At 40.1% G+C, this 20,723-nt stretch overlaps 1 protein-coding gene across 3 annotated transcripts; it reads right to left on the bottom strand.

The window, feature by feature from the left end:
* Positions 1-829: 829 nt before the first annotated feature.
* Positions 830-20,716, bottom strand: kntc1 (kinetochore associated 1). 3 transcript variants are annotated; one of them, XM_034595179.1, is made up of 62 exons: positions 19,997-20,716; positions 19,583-19,735; positions 19,356-19,476; positions 18,671-18,786; positions 18,390-18,468; positions 18,156-18,233; positions 18,028-18,062; positions 17,828-17,938; positions 17,448-17,541; positions 17,150-17,202; positions 16,924-17,036; positions 16,761-16,815; positions 16,560-16,658; positions 16,405-16,448; positions 16,240-16,302; positions 16,078-16,153; positions 15,719-15,844; positions 15,406-15,572; positions 15,094-15,205; positions 14,746-14,889; positions 14,601-14,657; positions 14,294-14,365; positions 14,049-14,168; positions 13,343-13,486; positions 13,151-13,246; positions 12,873-12,976; positions 12,648-12,750; positions 12,430-12,564; positions 12,195-12,314; positions 11,675-11,747; positions 11,310-11,377; positions 10,913-11,214; positions 10,574-10,746; positions 10,315-10,415; positions 9,836-9,980; positions 9,671-9,727; positions 9,416-9,579; positions 9,233-9,337; positions 9,009-9,137; positions 8,785-8,901; positions 8,534-8,643; positions 8,209-8,425; positions 7,782-7,871; positions 7,530-7,695; positions 6,773-6,831; positions 6,444-6,660; positions 6,288-6,361; positions 5,975-6,185; positions 5,578-5,690; positions 5,420-5,475; positions 4,656-4,734; positions 4,445-4,569; positions 4,213-4,348; positions 4,009-4,104; positions 3,828-3,884; positions 3,430-3,484; positions 3,180-3,243; positions 2,669-2,798; positions 2,469-2,558; positions 1,771-1,925; positions 1,169-1,271; positions 830-1,007 (listed from the first exon to the last, which is right to left on the bottom strand). In XM_034595179.1, the coding sequence occupies exons 2-62, from the start codon at positions 19,721-19,723 to the stop codon at positions 972-974; spliced, it is 6,651 nt and encodes a 2,216-aa protein (XP_034451070.1). In that variant the 5' UTR covers positions 19,724-19,735; positions 19,997-20,716; the 3' UTR covers positions 830-971. The 3 variants fall into 3 exon arrangements, with proteins under 3 accessions (XP_034451070.1, XP_034451071.1, XP_034451072.1); XM_034595180.1 differs by lacking the exon at positions 19,997-20,716 and having other exon boundaries at positions 19,583-19,941; XM_034595181.1 differs by lacking the exons at positions 830-1,007; positions 1,169-1,271 and adding an exon at positions 1,284-1,429 and having other exon boundaries at positions 19,997-20,610.
* Between the last annotated feature and the right edge of the window lie 7 nt (positions 20,717-20,723).

Raw genomic sequence — 20,723 nt, 5'->3', positions numbered from 1 at the left:
AAATACACAGAAGTCACCACAAGAATTGAGATCCATAAACCAAATAAAACAAACTCACATTTAACTTGCATCCTGCTGTTACATTACATAATATTAGTATATTAGAGAAAAAAAAAATCTTAAATGTCCAATATAAAACTAGAATGGGAGTCAGTGGAGCATATACCTTGACAAAGAATCCAGCTGCCGACAAACTGATAACTGACAAGTTAAACATAATCTCCTTGGCTGAGATAAAAATAATTCTTTCAAAAATAAGTTTTTCCCTGGTTAGTTGTCATGCACTTGATTATATCAAGATAAATCTTTAATGCTAAGTGAAACAAATCCTCCTTAATAACTTGCTTCACATGAATAACACACACAGATGAAATGTATGTAGATGACTAATACTCCTTAGTTTGAGCAACTCCTTTCATTTTTAGTTTCCCAGAAAGGTAAATCCCAAATACAACCACACGAGACGGAAAACTACACACATCTTCCTCTGTGTCAGCAGAATCTGCTTTCACTGGTTTCATGAACTTGACAAGCCACAGACTAATGAGTTCAGTTAACTTCCGATCTGAATCAATGTGGTGAAATGGGAGACCCCTGCATGATGCGGCTGACAAATCTGCAGAAATGACAGTCATGACAACAGGAAGCAAAATGTCAAAGAAATGTTTTCACATCCTGTGGAATCCATGCTCCAAATAACTGAGCTTTTCAAAGCGATTGAAGGCTGTAGCCAGCAACAGTACTGAGTTCCTAATAAAGTGCTTATAAATATAAAACAGCCAGGAGCTGCTGCTGCTTCTAAACTTGTTTCAAGAATTTCTACACACAATTGTCATTAATGAAAGACATTTATTCAGATATTACATGAACAATTCAAAGATAAATGTTAAGTGCAAATATTGCGTCTCTGCTCCAGATGGACCAAGTAAATGATAAATGATACAATGTACAGCTGAAAGAATCGATCCAGCTCATCCTGAAACTCCATTCTGCATCTGGAGAAACTCCTGAAAACCAAAAGTAGAATCGCAGAATTATTTTTGTGTTTCACTTATCACTGATAATCACAGAGATGTGATCGTGGAATAACAGTGTTAATGCCACACATGAATAACAGTTTAATGTTATGGTCGTGGTGTTTGTCCCAGGTTAAACTGGCTCCGGTTACCTTCATGCAGCTTGGCGACGGGGAGCCGTTTGTCAGCGTTTTCCCTCCCTGATGCTCTCTGTGCTTCATGTACTCACGAACGAGCGAATCAGCATCATCCTGACTGAAGAGCAGATATAAAAAGAAGTTGACGTGCAGAACTCGCATCATACATTTGAAAAGGTCAGAAGCATAATGTAGGTTTTGTTCTGTCAAAGATCCTCAGACACCAGGTGTCAGTTTGCAGTCACACTTGACTAGAGCACCATTAGGTTTCAAGCCCTGTAAAACCCCAAATAAATTTACATAAAATTAAACCAAATATTTAAACATCATTATAGCTCAGTTAGAACTCCCAGAACACAGCTGGTACAGTTTTCCTTCCTTCAGGGGATAAACTGGTTGTAGAAGTGACAAAATTCAGTTTGAAAAACTGTGTTTGGGCAAAAGGACACATGTCCAAACTTTGTACACTGTCTGAACATTGGAGCAGGAAGTAAAGTTCCCCAACACTGAGCCACTGGAGACTAAATTAAAAGTATGCCAGATCAGAGATGTTTGTTGCTTCTCTGTGATATTTAGTGCCAGAGGGAGACAACATTTAAATAAGCAAAAAAACGTACCAGTTCTGGCTGATCAGGTGGTCCACCAGGTCTTTCACCTGCTCTGGGTGGCCACTTAACACCATGAGCTGCTTCAGGTGCTTGAAGTGTTTGGTCTTCATCAGTTTCTGGTGCTGCCCATTTTGGCTGATGAAAGTTAGAACAGTTTCCCTGATCTGAGGAGTCATAAAGACAATAATGTCATGTGATGTAATCATGTAACAGTTGAATTGAAATAAAAAGAAATGGCAATAAAGCTAGCAACAATGCAAATACATTTCAGGGCACTGGATGTCTCGTATCACTTCAGAAACACAAGCAAACACCCACTCACACAGACACACCTCTGCATGAAGTGTGGTTTTTAATTATACATTTTCAGAAACGAAAGCAGATTTTAGTGCAAGCAATAAAGCTAACACCTTCAAAAGCTTTGAACTGGGTTTCCTGTTTAACACCTACACAGAAACATGTGACGCTGCTATAGGCACATATGCAACATACTCTGTGTGTACTCTGAAACGGACAAAAATGTAAGACTTTTTAAGGCCTTTTAATTGTGAAATTGAATTTAAAACCTTAAAACAACTTTTAAGGCATTTTCTTGTAAAATTAAGACTTAAGGACCTGCAGTCACCCTGCTTGATAACAGTTGACATGTCGGTTCTTCTGTGGCACAAAGAGTCTAAATACACATGTAACCTAAATAAAGCTCAAACCTGTGAGGGGATTCCAGCCAATTCACCAGTGTTCATAAGTTCCTCCACCTGCTCAAGGACGGTGACTGGGTTGCAGACGGACAGAAAGCCCTGCAAGCAGCAAAAACACACAGGTGCTCAAAGTGTGTGTTTACATTTAAAAGTGAATGTTCTTCCAATCTGTTATTTCTAACATGTTGTACTGACATGGACGTACTCACCTGGATCTGCTGGGCCTTTTTATTGGCACAGGGGATGAGAAGGAGAGTTCCCAGGGCAAAGGCGGGCAGATTGAACTGTGCAAAGCGATTTGCAATTCCTATCAGGTCCAAATTCAACAGGAAGGGGCACCTTGGGAAGAAAGACGACAGCACAACTGGAGTAAATATGACACATTATTCAGGTCATCGCTGCCATGTTTGATAAATGAATAAAGGTCTCTTCCAAATGTTTCATGCAGCCAGGTTTGATATACTGGAATTTGTTAGCTCTGTTTTTGAAGTTACATTTTTCCCTGTCTGTTTGTTGGTTTGTTTGTTTGTCAAGAGGATTATACAAAAATTACTGAATGGATTTCTAGGAGACGTGGTGGAAGGATGACACATGGGTTGAGAAAGACCTGATTAAATTCAGGCAAGGATCCTGATCAGGGGGAAGATCCAGGATTAGTTTTGTTCCAATTAATTTTTTTACATTGGGAGATATAACTAACAGAACATAACTAAATCCTACTTGAGGAGGAGAACAAAGGTCCTGTAGAGTGTTGCCTGTTGATCAGGACTCAGGGGAACAGAAGCTGTCACCAAAATAAAAGAGATGACACAATGAGGAGCATTTCAGAGATTTACCAACCAGTGAAAACATTTACATTATCAAATTGAAGCCTAACAAAATTATGTACTTTTACCAGAATGTTGTACGATTAAAAAGTAAATCCATGTTGTTTGTCAATAGAGGTGAATTTAAGTTATAAATCTAGTACCTGAGACAAAAGGTGCCAGTATCATACTCCTCCAGGTCCTGGAGAAACTAGTTATCTGGGGCGAGAATAAAATAATTCAATAAATACATCAAAGAAACAAAAGGAAAAATTTCATAAAACGCTTGGCTCATCATATGTTGGAACAGGATATCCGGTGGTTTAGTGGTGAAGAAACGAGTTGTTGACGGCATCTTTCTTGGTTTCACCCAGGCCACAAAACCGTAATTGATAAAACAAACATATCCGCTCTAGGCAGGCGTATATCTGAGCACTGCTTCTGGTGCAGGTTGCGTCAGTTATGTTTCTTGTGTTTTGTTTTAGTGATAAGTCATATATTTAATATATACATTTAACATTATGTATGAAAATGAAAACAACATATGAGTTTTAAACCTTACCTCCCACAGTGCAGGCACAGCTACAACTGCCTCTAGCACCCTCTGGAGGTGGCTGATCTGAGGGGAGATAATAAATACATGAAAGTTGTATTTCACACCTAGAAACAAACTACAGACAGAGATCACAAATGAGTGAGAATTGAGTTAGAGTTAATATAAATCAAGGCTCATGAGTTTGTACCAAGTTGAAGCTGAGCAGCTTCTGGAGCAGACTGTTCCACAGCTGAGGGTCATACACCTGATACTCCAAACACAGGTCTGCCACTAAACGCACCGCCTGAAACCAGGTGGCACAAAGGTGTTTTAGGTTCTCTGCATACAGCCTGTGTGATGCTTGTAACATTTATAAAATATCGAATCTAAAAATGGAGAAAAGAGACAGTACCTGTGGCTCATGACTGTGATTCTTCCACAGCCCTTTCACTAAGCCTTCTTTGGGACTACTGAGGAAAGACTGCAACGTGTAGGGGATGTTTAATGCCTCCAGTTGAGAGACAAAGATGTAGCACTTCAGGTAAAAGCTGCGTGAGATATGAAATACAGAAGAATGGATGATTATAAACCTGATTCATATTAACTTAAGTTCATACTGATTAATAGCTATCATGGCCTCGTACTGGATTTTGGTCCTAGGGATCTGTAGCCGAGCCTCCAGCGTATCCGCATCAACGAGGCGAACGAGACAAAGCAGCGCTCGAGTCCGATGGCAGAAGGTCAAGCGAGGCCCAGAAGTGCTGAGGGGCTACAGGAGAAAATCCAAAATTAAATAGAAGCCACTTTCTCCAGAATCTTTAACTGTTACCGACTCAATTGTGATGTATTCCTCACCCAGGTTTCAGCAGATAGGATAGGATTTAGAAGACGGACGGCTTCATCCACGGGGAAAGAATGCAGCATGTACACCACCCTGAGGACATTTTAAAAAGCAAAATAAACTGAAGGGACACATTCTGGTCACAGACACATTTAGGTCTTTTAAAAAATTCAGTCTCTAACCTGAAGTACAATAAAATGCAAAGGCGAGTTTCATTCATTCTGAGATAACAAGAATTAAGTTGTAACCAAAAAAAAATCTAAATATGAAATACATTTTTTTAGGAAATAACCAGCAAGGACAACTTATGCTTTCTGGAGTTCCACTCCTTCTGGATCCAAAGTCCAACTAACTAAACTAAAAATCCTCTTTAAATATCTCACAGATGTAACAACGATAAGATCACAGTCGACCACTAACAAACATTTCCTCCTCCACCAAAGAGGCCATTTCCTGCAAGTCTGTGTGGTTTTTCGTCAGAATAGACTCAGTTAAAGTAGAATTTAACAAGAGGCTCCACATTCATTTTTTTAACACAGGCGACAAGCTGATCTTCTAATCTCCCTCTTCTAAAATGGCATGTGTCTTAAAATTACAACTTTATTCTTGTAATATAATAACTGTACTGATTTTTTCCCCCTTTAAGTGACCTTAATACTTTCAATTTTTAGTTCAATAAAAATATTTAACACATATTTACACTTTTTTGATAATAAACAGTAATTCAAGAGGGTAATCAGATGCAAAGTGCTGCAAACAAAAACGGGGATGTCATTACCTCATTAAGTCTGGGTCTTCCTCAATGTTGCTGACACATTCATGATTACCAATATCCTTTATTAAAGAAAACAATTGTCAAAAATGTACAAAATCTAAATTAAATTGTAGTAGTAGTGAATGAAACGTTGCTAAAGGGATGAGCTAAGCCTGTCAAACCTTAGCAACAACAGGGCCTGTTTTGCAGATCCACTTTTCCAGCATCATGTTTCGGATTTTCAGGAGATCCACGTTGTTGACTGCAGCTATTTCTTTAATCACAGTGTGGATGTCTGAGACAGAGACGAAGGATCCAGTTTAAAAAAGATCCCACATTGTTTATTTCCTCCTCCAGGTCACAGCATACCAAACAATTTCATCATGCCTTTTGAGGAAGTATGGTGCAGAGAGGTTAAGTGGAAAACTATTTATAGCTTATTGCAAACGGGTCAGTGCCATGGAATGCAGAAGAGCAAAATGGACTTAAAAAGACTTATGTGGGTGTTGAGCTCATAAGAGAATAAAGCTGATCACATTGTGGAACTTTACTTTAGCTTCTTAACTTAAGTGTACTCACCAGGATAAGTTTGACCTCCTGACTCTCTGTAGCGCAGATCCACGCTGCTGTGCTCATACAGGGCCACTATGAGCCTGGCCGGCATCCCGGTCAGTTTCAGATGCTCTGGGCTGTTCAGCTGGTTGGCAATCAACGTATTCTCAGTGGCCGAACGCTGGAACTGCAGCTTCAGCTTGGAAAGAAAGGTCTCCCCTCGGGCCCGCGCTGACTCCTGCATGGGATCCAGGGGAAGTAGATTAAAACAAACTAATGTACATGAATACATTTCCTAGATAGAGAGAGAATTTTCTCCAGGTGAAAAACACATACTGACCTCAAGGTTTGGATCTTTCAGCCATGCATCCCCGAGACCCAAACAGAACCTGAGTGAATGAGCCTTCTCGTTGCCTGTAGAGAGGAGAAAACAATTGAGTGCATATATACAAACATACTGAGCTGTGGAGCGTAGTGGCTGATCTGTAGGTTAGACCTGGTGGCAGTTCCTGGGTGATTTTGTGGGCGGTGGCAGCTGCCCACTCTGGGCTCTGGATGCAGTGGATGTACTTCATCATGGTCTTAGCCACCTTGAAGGTCTCCTTCTTGTAGCCTTGATTTTGACCTTTTTTCTTCTGCTCTAAGAGTAGAGGCTTCATCTTCTTCTCAAACACATGGTTCGCTGACGACATGTATAACTTGTCAATGCTCACCTGGAAAGAGACAGGAAGGTATGCATAAACTCCAAAACAGTCAAACCTAATGGACAATAATCTTAAAATTTTGTGATTTTTAAAGACTACATGTTAGGGGAGTGGGCTGTACCTTCATCAGTTTGCTAATCAGAAGAAGAGTGGGGAAGGTCTCCTCACTGAGCTCAGGACCTTAACAGAAAAGTAGTTTAGTTTCCTCAGGCTTAACACATCTCATTAACTAATAATACATTTAAATATTAACAATAAAAATAAACATCTTGTCATCAGAGGCTTGACAAAGAAGAGAAATGTTTAGAATCTATCTATCACCCACTTTAGGAACACAACTGCAGACTGATTTACCGGTGGTTAAATAAATTAGAAAGTAAGGAAGTAATTCTGACTTGATGCCAAGAGGTAAACAGAGCAAATCTAAAAACATCAATAGATTACTCATCACAAGAGTAATTTGAGTTTGTCAGCAATAATACTTGAGAATAAAAATAAGACTAAAATTACCGCCGTGTGATCGTAGGCCTCTGCCACTCAGTGCAGTTTCAGTCTACATACATTGTATATTTCAAGACTCATGAGGTCACTGTGACCATTGACCTTTGACCACTGAAATCTAATCAGGTATTCCTAGAAACCAGTTGAACGTTTGTGCCAAATGTAATGAAATTCACTATGGATGTCCCTGATATATCACGTTCACAAGAACATGAGGTCACTGTGACCTTGACCTTTAACCACCAAAATCTAATCAGTTCATCTTTGAGTCCAAGTGAACGTTTGAACCAAATTTGAAGAAATTCTCTCAAGGCCTTCATGACGTTTTGGGACAATGGGACAGACAGAAGGACGGACGACTACATTTTCTGACTCACAGATGATCTTCCAGTAATGTTTGGTCTGCATCAGCAGGTGGAAGGGCAGTCTGCTGTTGGAAAGGTGGTTTGGCAGGAGGTTGTTTTCCAGGAGATATGTGTTCTCCATGTCTGATGGAGGGGCGACTCGCTTGTAGGATTTCAGGTGCTGAAGGAGGGCCACGGCCTGGGCATTAAAAAATATATTGTTTACAACTCTGTGGAATAATAACAACAATGAACTACTTAATATAAAAAGTATATTTTTTTTACCTGACTTAAAGAAAAGCTGGTGACATTGTCATCTGCAGCCTGTATGATCTTCAGCACTACTTCAATCCTCTCATAGTTGTAAGGGCTGAGCTGTATGAGAAAGGCATTTTGTGAATAGCCATATTAAATTGTGTTTGGGAAAGAACAGAATTTAATATTACAACAGTTACAGTCTTGTGTTGCATCTATTTGCCATTGTGGATAATTGTATTTCTATATTTTAAAGAATGACTATTAATTAAATATGATTGTTTTATGTTTTTCTTGAATCAGCATCTAGGTGAAAAAAATAAATAAATAAATTCTATCCCAATCTTAAATTTGAAAACATTTCTCTCTTTAAAAATCATTAACTCACACCCCTCGCATCAATGAGAAGCTACTCTGAATATCCTTCTTCTAATTCCACCCTCTTCAATGCTCAAACCTTGAAAAGGGCAGCACAGAGACTTTCAGTCAGCTTGCTGGTGCTGTGTAACATCGGGATTATCTGCAGGACTCGCTCCAGGGCATCTGCAGGACACAGAGGCTGCACCTCCACCTGTCCCGCACCTGGGTCACCAGCACCTTCCTCGTCCTCTTGGAGCAGCAGTAAGGTGGTGATGTACTGGTTGATGACACTGTCGCGGTCCAAACCAAAAGTGCTGCAGATATACGCAAGAGACTTTTAGCACAGTCTGGACCCAAAAATACATTTTATATTCCACATTGCAATGAACTGAAAATATGACAATGCAGAGTGAGCTGCCTACCTGCAGTACTGGAGAATAATGTCTGGAGTAATTCTCCTGTTCTTCACCAGGACAGGGATCAGACTACTCTTCATCTCAGGCTGCTGACGGAACACTGGCTGGATGGAAATCTGCAGCAGAGTAAGGGTACACATGTTGATAAAGACATTAAGGAGGGCCAGCCCCTTGGGAAATACAAAATATATTGATTCACTAATTCTATAGAAACGTTAATTCTGATCAGACTGCCCTTGGCCAAAAAGTTGTATTACCTCAAATTTTCCGAGCTTGATGCCCCAGTCAGCGTCAGTGATGACCGAAAGAAACTTCTCTTGTTCCTCTGGCTCATTGTACAAGCAGCAGAGATTGGCTCCGATTCTTGCCACAGCCTGAAATAATCAAGACAGAGCCGCTGATTAGATTTGCAGAGTATAACAAGGATGGAGAACTGCACATACACATGCACATAAAGAAGAACAGTGAGCATCTGGCCTACCAGGATTTTGTCGTAGTTTTGCCAGGTGTTGTCAATAACCTTCCACAGTGTTTTGAAGACTTCTGCTTTGGAGAGCAGCGTACAGAGTCCAATGGCAAGATCACAATCGACCACTCTCCAGTTGAACACCTGCGGCACATAGAAAATACAGATATAGTTATTTAAAAATGCACAAACATTCTGTGAATATGCTTCTACTCTCATGACACTGGAAAAGAACACACCTTGTTCAACAGAGCCACAGCCACAGCATTTAGAGAGGATGTGGTTGACTTTTGGAGATCATTCAGGCATATATTGTACTTCTTAAGCTCTTGGGTATCATAAAGCTGAAAAACAAACGAGGATGTTATAAGGGTATAATAGCACTAGCATTCAGAGCACCACCGGACGTGTTGCAGTCATACCTGCATGCTTAGCTTTATGTCCATAACATTGGAGGTGACGTGCTGCAGGCAGCTGCCATACGAGTTGACCAGCACTCTGAGAGCCAGCTCCAGCTGACTGCACTCCTGCAACATCTGTAACATGTTGGCTAGAGGGCCCAGGAGGGGCCGCAGGTAGTTTGAACCTACATGTAGGACCAGACAAGACACAAGGTAAACATTCAAAACTACAACTTTAGGAAGAAAGAAAATGGAAGAATGTATTTGAATGCCTACCATCTTCAAATGAGCAGTGGGAAAGACAGGAACAGTCCAGTGGGTGAAGTTTGGCATCTGCAAGAAGGGGAAGCAACGGATTAAACCAGCCAGCTGCAGTATGCCTAAAGTGATGATATCCTAACAAGGACATTAAATAAATGATACATTTAAGCATCTTCCTACCCCAAGATATCGGCAGCAGGCAGTTGGTAATTTCATACTGGACAGGGAGCACCGACACTGGGTCCAGAACAATGCAGTCTTCGTTAAAAACGTCTTGGAAACTCCATTGAGAATGTGGATCTTTTTCTGCCTCCAAGGTCAAATCCTGTGATATGACACAGTTGAAATACAAAGTCAGCTGATTTGTGACAAAGAAACATTTATTGAATGTACTAATATGACATCATTTTCTTGCTGGTTTCTTTTTGGACAAATATTTAACTTTTAAGATATGTATATTATATTGCAAGTCTTACTGTGAATGCAGAAACTAACTCTTCAAATTCTGTCTAAATCCACCATGTCATAAACAATTAAAAATAAGTAAAACATTATGGTTGATTTAAAGAAAGTGCATAGACCGAAATAAATATAACCAGACTGAAATAAAGTAAAAGCAAAGTAACTTGTTATTCTTTGGGAAAAGATAAGATACTGACCTTTGCTATAAAGCCATAGTTGTCTGATAACTGACACTGGTGATAGACATCCATGGCTATCCGTGTGCACTTGCAAAGCTCAAGACAGTCCAGGAGCAAATCTGGAAGAGTGATTATATTTATGTCATTTGAAACTGAAGCAGTTTTCACTGCACGTGATTAAACCAACACCTTCAAAATCGGAACACCATCAGGTGGTCAAAGCTGCACGCACGCAGCCGCACGCACAACGAGAACATTGTTGTTATGTGTTCTTTACCTGAGTGGCACACTGTGATGGCCTGACCGGCCAGATCATGGATGATTGCTGGCAAGTCTGTGTTATCAGGAAGCACCATGGGCACATCTGCCTCAAGCATCTGACATAACGTCTTGGCAGCAGTGAACAAAACTTTCCCTGTGCTGGTGTTACAGTGGTGTTCATACAGCTCACTGTAGACACAACATAACAAAAAAAGAAACATGAGATTCTCCAAATACCTTGAAGCACTTTAAATATTATATACAGAAAACATAGGTGGAAAGATTACTAGCCCTAACTGTTTCCCACCGCCGCATTCATACTCATACTCATGGCGCAGCATCCACATGTGCAAACCTGAGGATCTTGAGGGCCTTGTCCACCTTGCCCACTCTCAACGCTCGCAGGGCCAAGTCAGACCAGAGCTCCTGTTCAGTGCGCTGCAGCTGTCTTCCTAGACGACGTAATCCAGCTTCTGTGGATATCGTCTTGGTTTTGCCATCTGGATCGTTAGCCACAACCGGAGTTGTCATAGATTTCCCCTTAGATGAACGGCGACCATGAGTGTTTTCATAGGCTGTGATGTGATGGTCCTGGATTTGTTTTCTGATGTTTGGATCCTCATAGTTAGATGGCGTGAAGAAAACATCAAAGTCCTCCTGATGGAGAAGTAGACAAAAAGGCTGCAGGTTAAACACAAAACGAAAGAACAGATAGAATATCATTTTAAAAACATTGCTTAACAGCAGGTCACCTGTAGGTCAGCGATCGCCTTGAACATGATGAGGTTGTTCTCACACTCCATGCTTTTAAGAGCATCATCTGCAGAAGACATGAAACAGATGTTCAGATCCACTTTTCTAAGATTTATTTCCCTAATTTTTGTCTGTAAGCTGTCTTGAGACAATCATTGCTGTTTTTATATCATTACAGATTACAGGAATACAAAAGGTGCTTTAAATAGCTTTGATGTTTTACTGCTCCAGATAGCAAAAAAAAAAACACGTTCCTAAAGCATCAGTATCAGTTATGTAATGATTAGGTTTCAAAGTGTGCCGGACTGTGCTCCCTGTGTCCCCCTGCTGTGTATGTTGAGAATTGAGTTGAGTGAATACTTACGTTTTTGGATGATGTGCAGGTATTTCAGAGCCTCCACCATCACCTGAGCTATGACCATCTTATGCTTCTTGTGCTGTTAAGGCAAGGCCAAGAGACAGTTCAGATGTATAAACTGCCAGAATGAACACTACGGTCACCATAATGCTGTTCTACTTTTTATGTTCACATCTTGAGGTGAACATTTCAAGTATGATCTACTTCCATGCATATTTGCGCTGTGTATGTGAACATGTGAGCACATGGGTTTTGTTTTATTAGATACACAGGAAAAATCCTGGTACATCAGATCAGATATCTGTCAGCCATAGCAGAGATGCCACATTGAAGTAACATTTGCTTCTGAGCAAGAACAACCTTAACCCTAACCCTTTAGTTTTATAAAGCAGCTTAAAAAATAACCAAGTATGAACTCAACTGTCTTTAAATTGAATCTACTTGAACAAAATTGAGCCTTGTATACATGTACTTAAAATGCAAATTAACTTTTATTTCAGACACAAACCATTGTCCCTCCCCTCACCTCGTCAGATATGTGGGCTTTGTCCTCCAGCTGCAGCCTGGCCCAGGACGTGAGACGCTCAAACACAATTTCTGCTTCTGCAGACGTCAGCCTCTTCAGGACCGTCATGCATTCCTCAGTCTGCAAACAGAAAAAAAAAATTATAATAAAACGTCCTACTGACATGCCAAGAATTAAAATAAAGATACACAATATAAAATGTGGTGATATCATTTTTCCAGACCGATCAACATACCTTGCCTTGACCAATCAGCTGGATGAGATACAAATAATTTATCTGCGAGGTTGGAAGTTTGTAAGCCTCCGCAAGTGTCAGGGAGTCTTCTAAAGACATCGGCAAGTCTTGCTTCAGGATGTATCTAATCAGTGTCTGGGGAAGATATATAGGAATCAGAAAATGTATAGTCAGGTATAACATAAGGTCTCATAATTAATTAATTAAATCAAACATACCAAAATTTGAGTGTTGTTAGAGAGGTTGAAGTTACGGATCCCGTAGCCACGGAGAAGTTTCCTTATCTCCATCAGACGGTAGCTCTCCTTTAGAAGCTCTTGTCTGGAGAGTAAATGAGACGGAGGAAGATCATATAAATGTATGTATAACATTTATAAATAAATGATGGTTCATTTGTCACATTAAAAGGTAACTATTTCAAGGTGAGAAGAAAACAAACATACTTTGGTCCATCCATCTCAAGGTACTGCTGAACCAGTTTTTCCACCACATTACTCCAGGGTACGACAGCTTTCTGCATGATCTCCAGCACAGCATCCACCATCAGCTGACAGGAAATACAATAATGTGAGATTTGGAACGTAAACATTTCTCTCCATCTTATTTCTGGCTTTTCTGTTGCTGTTAAGGCAGGTTTGGTTTTCAACTCAAATACCTGCGCTCATGAACCTTGAGCATGTTGTGAACTGTGTTGTAAGTGAAGTGTTATTGGGAAACCTACATCAGTATCTGTCATGCAGCCAAGTACAGCCACTGCTTTGGCTTCCCACTCTGTGAAAAGGGTTGTGGTCTGAGAACTGCAGCGCTCCAGCAGATCCTAGTGAAGATGAGATTGAGAGGAGAAAAAAAGGTGTCATTGCACACTAGGAAAATAAAAAGTGGAATCACCCGTTAGGCTGTGGCGGAGGTTTACCTTGATGTACTGCAGAAGTAGCTCATCAAAAGGAATGTCATGCTCTTCAGCATAGGGCAGGATGCTGTTTTCCACTGTGGCAGCGATCAGCTCTGGAGCCAGCACTTTGTCCAGCATGAAGAACGCGACACTCCGTTCACTTCCCTTTCAAATTCACAAAAGAAGAAAAGTTTTGAAGTAGGAACAACACAGAACTAACTTAAAATGTACTAAGAATATAGCTCCATTTTTATATGTGAAAACTGAACATTTTGCAATATGATGTGATTCATGGCAACAAGCTCGCATTTGATTTTTTGATTTTATGAAATAACATGGTAAAAACACATGATACAATTTGATACCTCTAGTCAGATGTTAGGGCTGTCACTTTTTTCAAAAATCAAGTTTGACTGAATTTGACATGAGGTGTTTGAATATGTTTTAAATGATAGTGAGCGCCCTCTGCTGGATTCTAAGGCAAATATACTTTAGATAGTCTGATGTATATTTACAGTTTGAATTTAAACTTTTCCCCACACAATTGGTTGAATGTTGGAAATTTCTAATAAAAGTGAAAGCCCCATCAGATGTCTACTAAAATCTCGAGACGCACATTATTTACTGACATAGTTTTCATTGCTATTTTATCCAGTTTTGTAAGTTTTGCTAAATATTTAATTGAAGCGCAGGTGTAATTAGATTACACCACTAATAAAAGACACACCTTCTCAAAGACCGAAAGTGAAAGCCTGCAGCTATATTTACGGTGAAGGTCCAGCAGCTGACGGAGGTTCGACACCAGGGACTTGAGATTCTCGATCTCCTCTGCATCGTAATTATCATCCTGATAAAAAAAATGAAACAAATTTAGTCTTGCTTATTCAGTTACATATATGCTCACAGGGAGATCATAACTGAGAGAGTACAAACTGTCATTCAAAGCACATACAGGAAATGTGGCCAACTTACAGATTTCATCCACGTCCATAAAGAGGGCAGTCCAAGCACAGCCAAGTCGAACCCGTTCTGTGGCCAAGCTCCCTGGAAAAACAAGTTACATTCATCATTGTTGTTTTGACTAAGGTGACTGACTCAAAGCTTTTGTGTTTTACACAACTCATTGAAAAAAATACAGTAATCTAGAAAGATTTGAACAACTGATAAACAGTATGTTCCCTTACTTCACTAATTATTATTATCTATGTTTTTAGCTTGCATTGCTATTCTTGCATCGTCCAAATCAACATGGATAATCGCTGCTGCTTTCTCATTTTACCTTTTCTGTCAGCTCCAGATTCCTTGCCCTCTGCTCTAGCCATCTTGCCAGGATTCTCTATGATAAAGACAATAAATGTTACTACTGAAAACATAGGAGCACATGGTGAAGACAAGTACTTTATGCTTGAAGGGACATATCGTACTTGTCCTGTTGGGAGAGCTCTCCTCACAAAGGGAACAACAACTGTCCTAAACCATGGACAGAGATCTTGGGACGTCACATCCTCTGGGATGGCACTGAGCACAGCTTCAAGCTGGCGCTCATCAAACTCCAATCCAACCTGACCCTGTCACAAAACACAACAGTAAACAACATCACAACTGACACAAGACTACAATGTTTCTCACAAAAAATTTGCTTTGTTTGTTTGGCCATTTTTATTGATGTAAGGATCGAATTTAAGCATCAGCATTATTGTTGTAGTGTATATACGCAACAATGATAATGGGGAACTTTGATCAGTCCTTTTGATGATTTAATCATTTATTACCTCATATCTGAGCCAAAGGAGCTGAGCACCCTTCATGTCTCCTTCTCTTAAGTGCGTCAGAATGTCTCCTAAAATGTCAGTGCTGTTCAGAAACTCGATCCAGGCAATGCCACTATGGGTGACAGAGAAGCATACGGAGGTCACAAATGAATGTGCATAAATGGACAAACTGCAATACAGACATTTTTACTGTGTAACATATGGTAATTGGACCACTTTCATAGTGATTTTTCAGTCTTATCCGCCCCTCAAAGAAGTAGTTTTCCCCCATTCACAGCCGCCCAAAAACAAACTGTTGGCCACTGAACCTACTTGAAATTGTCCGGGCTGTAGAGGCTACAGAACGTTGCCAGTCTGGCCAAGGCCTCTTGGATCTGTAAAGACGAGTATCGTGTGGCAGCGTGGTTCAGCATCTTCTCTGCTGTGTCAAAGGTTGGCCATGGCGCCTTGAGGCAGTATTCCACCACATACTGCTCATCCTAGGCATCGCAAAAAAGAACCTCTATTTAGAAGCAGGTTGATACTTGGCACTAATAAAATGTTCTGTATAATCAACACACTGGAACAGGAAACTGAGAGTAGATCAAATACTGAGACAACTCAAATAGAGCGATGTTACACTCACTGTGATCTTCATCAGGTTGGTTTTGGCCTCATCCACAAGTTCAGACCACACATTTTGTCCATATCCACCCACCGATGCAGAGGCCAGCTGCTCCAGCACAAAGTCGAGCTTCACCTTATAAACAAGCTGAACAAAAACAGGACAGTTTGCTGTGTGTAGCCCATGTTAGGCTTGGAAATGATCACCCACTGCACCTCTATTCTACAGTAATAATACTACTTGTAAAGTATTTCTACTTTAAAAATCCCACTTCTTTGGTCAAATAGTAAAAACATATATTACCCTAATGAACACTCAGGGACGAGGGCAAAAAGCCCCCATCACATGACTGTCACACTTTACAAGACAGACACACAAACCTCTAAATCCAGCTCAAATGTGATGGCAAACTTCTCAGCCTCTTCAAACATGTGTTTGTGAAGAAGTCTGCTTAGTCTGGGAATAATAGAAAAGTCAAGAAAATCAGATTACATCGGCAGTTACTGAAGCAATGTATGTGTCTATGTAGTAAAATTAGATACCTGTTTTCAGGCAACGCCTCTGTGAAGCATCTGACAACAACAGACGATATATTCTCTCTTTCGCTATTTAAAAAAAAAAAAAAGACCATTGATGATTTTAAAACATTTACCTTAACATGTGAGTTGTGGCTCAACTTCATACTAATCACGCAAAACATTTCCTACCTTTCTGGGTTCTGACAAATCCCCTCAACTAAATAAATTGTGTCCTGAAATCAGAGGACAAAGCAATTTAATTAAATTAACAACAATTTCAACAAAAAGAAATAGCACAAGCAAAATCCATACATATCATAATTCAATTATGTTTTTTCATCTACCATGTTTATCTTTGTCTGGACAAGACAAGAGACTGAGGAGACATCCAGAGAGTAGCAAATCGTCATGGAGGGCAGAAATCGAATTTGTAGCGAGTTGATCTAAAAATATTTTAAACCAGCAGATCAAGTTTAGAGTAATATATAAGACAATATTTACAATATTCATTAAACTTTCTTGAAAAGGAGGAGTTGTACTGATACCTGACTGCTGTCTTGCTTTGTCAGTGCGATCATCTTCATGCTGCCCTTGTCTTGGCTGTTACACAAACATAGTGATTTACTTCTTTTAGCGTTGTTTAAAAGGAGGCACTGCCCTCTGTATATTATCAACAGCAACAGTATGTGATTAAACACTGATACATACGCCACCATAGAAGCAGAGCCACATTCAGTGGTGAGTTCAAAGTCGTGAATGACAAGATCAGGCCAACAGTGAATCATGACGAGGAAATGCAGGTCCCAAAGACTCAGGACGTCCTGAAACCAAAGAAAAAACATTAGGAAATCTATATGTAAACTTCAAGTACTTTATGATTGAATAACATCTACTGGTATATCAAACAATAACATGGAGACACCACTAAACTCACCTCAGTGTCAAGAAGATACAAGAGATTTTCCACCACCACCATTTTTCTCACGCCTTTAAAACATAAAGAGAACATTGTTATATCACAACTCTGGCATTTAAATTTTGTATTTCTGTATTACTTCTTTCTTTAACCTAACACTTGAAATTGTAGTGCACATGTCAAAAAGCTGATTCCACACAATCATCATTTGTTGATTCCAGAAGAGAAATGTTAATATTATGATAATAATAAATATTCAGCGTCTCACAAAATGAAACATTAAAAATGTGTAGCCACAATATTTACTGAAGGTTACCTGGAATTAAGTTACTGTTGACGGATTGAGCAAGACTCATCTTGGCCTGATGAGGGTCCATCATCCAGTGAGTCACAACATTTTCTTTATCCCCCTTTGAAGATAATAATGTTACTGCTTTATGTAAGGAGTAAATACCATTCCGGTTTTTATACAAAGGTGAGCACTGCCACAGACTTTAGTCCAATATGAAATGCAGAGAAATGACACAGTATGAGCAGTGACTAAAATAAAGTGAGCAATAAATATTTGTAGTATCATGGTACAAGAAGAAGAATTTGTTGTATTTGTTCCTTTAAGAATGTTTTCATTGACATGTAACCAACATATAGGAACCAACATATAATGGCAGGATGTAAGTAAATTATAAAATCACTGACCCCAATCAGTAAGTGGATTTCATTGCCCACATTATACATCACTGCAGTACTGCAACCCTCATCATGGTAATCCTCAGTGGAGCAGAAGTCTATCTTGATGAGAGACTGAAGCTGCATAAAGGGAAAAAGTGATTATTTATGTGCTGTTCAAAAAGAAATGTAATTAACCATTATATAGAAAGAAGACTGTCATAACTTACCTCTTTCAAAGCTCCCAAATCCATTTTTTCAATGGCTAGGTTGGCAAAAGAAAAATACATTTTAATTAGGTCAAAAATCAAGTGGCTCCAAGAAAACTGTAAACCGACTGTGCCTAATATTTTGATACCTTTCTCGATCTTTGCCAAAGCAAGGTTTGTGATGTGGAAAAACCCATCCTTAATGAGAAGGAAAACATGGTACATCCCTGCCAACCAGAAAAACACAGTTCACAACTTTAAAAAAATCCAACACTGTACAACAGCTAGAGAATGAATTCCAAATTCCTTCATGTTTTCCGCACACATAATTATGCAGTCATCTGTAACAAAAGATTCTTCTCATAACCATTCATAAAATTCACCTAAGGATGCTTTGTCCTCTTCTATGATGAGATAGCGATATGTTTTCTTTTCTCCACTTGATGGATTCTCTACCAAAGCCTACAAACACAGAAAATCACAAAAAGGACAACACATAAGTATAAAATAACCTTAGAAAAAGACAGTTATCAGGGCTGTTACTGCTGACTATTGTACTTCAAGTGTTGAAGGTGAATTCAGTTAGAATGGGGATATAACAATATAAGGTCAGACACAGTGTAATCTTAGTGGGACTTATAGATATAAAAAAAAACATGCATACCCTGGTGAGAAGGATTCTCTTTTGGGGAACATAGATCAAATGAAGATTTCCATTTCTTTCACAGACCACCAGAAACTGTCCATCCAGACACGCATCAATAGCGTCCACATCAGTTTCTGAAAAATAAATCTTGGTTATTAATCAACAATAATTACTGTGAGATGTCTAATTGCTGGAAAGACATGCTGAAGCCTGGCATGTGCCTGAACCTTAGAATCATCAATAACAATATGATAAAGGTTTAATATCAATACATTACTTGCAAACACAGTTAACTGACACAGACTAGACCAACTGGACCCCCTTTTCACAGGATTTGGGGTTTGAGATGTTTTCTTTCAGGAAGTATATGAAATTCAGGACAGGCATGCCTTCACTCAGAGTTTTACGTATGGATGAAATTGTACTGAAAACAAATGATTTCCCTTTTTGCCGGGGACCCCTTGGTATTTCTCACAGAGCCTTCTCCCTTTGAGAGCCCATGGCTGTCACTGTCATCTGAGAAGTAACTATAGCTGTCCGACATATGTAACGCAGTAAAACAATTCCTTCTGAGTTGCAGTGGAGTAGAGGGAGAACGCTGCATCGATTGTCAACACTGATGTAAAGTACAAGTACATCTGTCAGATGGTAAACAGTGTGAGCATGCAGAAGGGGGTGTGAGCATGAAATCAATGATGCAGACCAAAGTGAAGCAGCAGCAGGATGGTCTGATAACTCTGGTCAAACAGGATGACTGTCTTGTCAGCAACAACGATGCTCCAGTTTGAACCACTGGAGGAGGAGAGGCAGGGATCCGTGAGCACCTGCGAGAGAGAGAGAGCATGTCCACCCAGTCATTGATCACTGCTTTATGAGGATAGGCTTTACTAGTGGAGTACAGTTCGTGTTGTAGTGGTTATGAGACGTTACCTCGTTGGCAGTGGAGATCTTGACCAGCGTGTCCACCTGGTACAAGCCGCTGCCACCCTCCTCCCGGGACACGCTCCCCAAACACCGCACCGTGCTCGTGTCCTCGCTGGTCAGAAGCTCCACGTCGCTCCACGTCGCCATTCTGAGCTTCACCTGACGCGGAAGAAAACGGAGCCGTTTCTTATTCCGCTGTTAAACTTGGAATGTGACTTGGAATGCTACATTGACAGGGCTAGCTAAGTTAGCATCTAGTGTCACAGTAGCGTTTGAGCGTCGACTCAATGTTGTGATAACGCTAATGCTAGCGGTTGAGACGAGAAGTACAAACCTACAGCATTGAAGACAGACTGTTGAGACCTGCGGGTAACGGTTCATATGCGGGTTAACGTGTAGGAACAGTTTGCAGTGACTCACCGTGAACACGCAGATAAATATGACAGAAACACAATCCTCATAACTCGACTGTGTTCGCTTTGTAATTTGGCGGGTTGTTGTGGGTCCGCGGTAGAAGTTTTCCCTCAGCGTTGCCTTCCAGCCGCAGCTTCCGTCGAAGGCTTCGAAGGCGGGTGCGTCTTTTTCACAAGGACAGACAGAAGTGAAGCCCGAGTAAAGCTTACTTTGTTAGTATCGATCTTTGATTTTATCCCGATATATATTATTGATCCGACATGTTTTGGCTGTGCAAGGTTTATAAATAATCTCGCCTGACAAGCAAAAATACGGGAATGAGTCGCTGCGCTCCACACAGAGGGGACGAGTTGTTTCAGAAATTTCTCGTGGGGTTGCCAGGTTGGATACCTTTCCGTCTGTTGCACTATTTTCTATGTGTTTTTAACGATCACTGTTCTTTCCTTCACCAACAATTAATTATTATTTTTTATTACTGATCCAACTTCAGAAAGAAATACCAGCGTAGTTCAATAATCTATTTTTATCAAACTCGCAAAACTCAGCCACCACAGTGGTACAAATGTAACACCGTATTATTTGTAGGTATTATTTAACTAAATATGAATAAACCGATTTTACTGAAGTAGAATAATCTTCGTTTATTTATGATTAAGTATTTCCTCTGCTTCTTGTTTGCGCCCCTCCTTCTGGGCTCAACAGCTGTTTGCGGTTTCCCTGAGTCTCGAGAGTC

Source organism: Hippoglossus hippoglossus, chromosome 9 (genome assembly GCF_009819705.1).
Source record: "Hippoglossus hippoglossus isolate fHipHip1 chromosome 9, fHipHip1.pri, whole genome shotgun sequence".
Lineage (NCBI taxonomy): Eukaryota > Metazoa > Chordata > Actinopteri > Pleuronectiformes > Pleuronectidae > Hippoglossus > Hippoglossus hippoglossus.
Note: the sequence above shows the minus strand (reverse complement) of the source record. Positions and strands in the feature narration are given on the sequence as shown.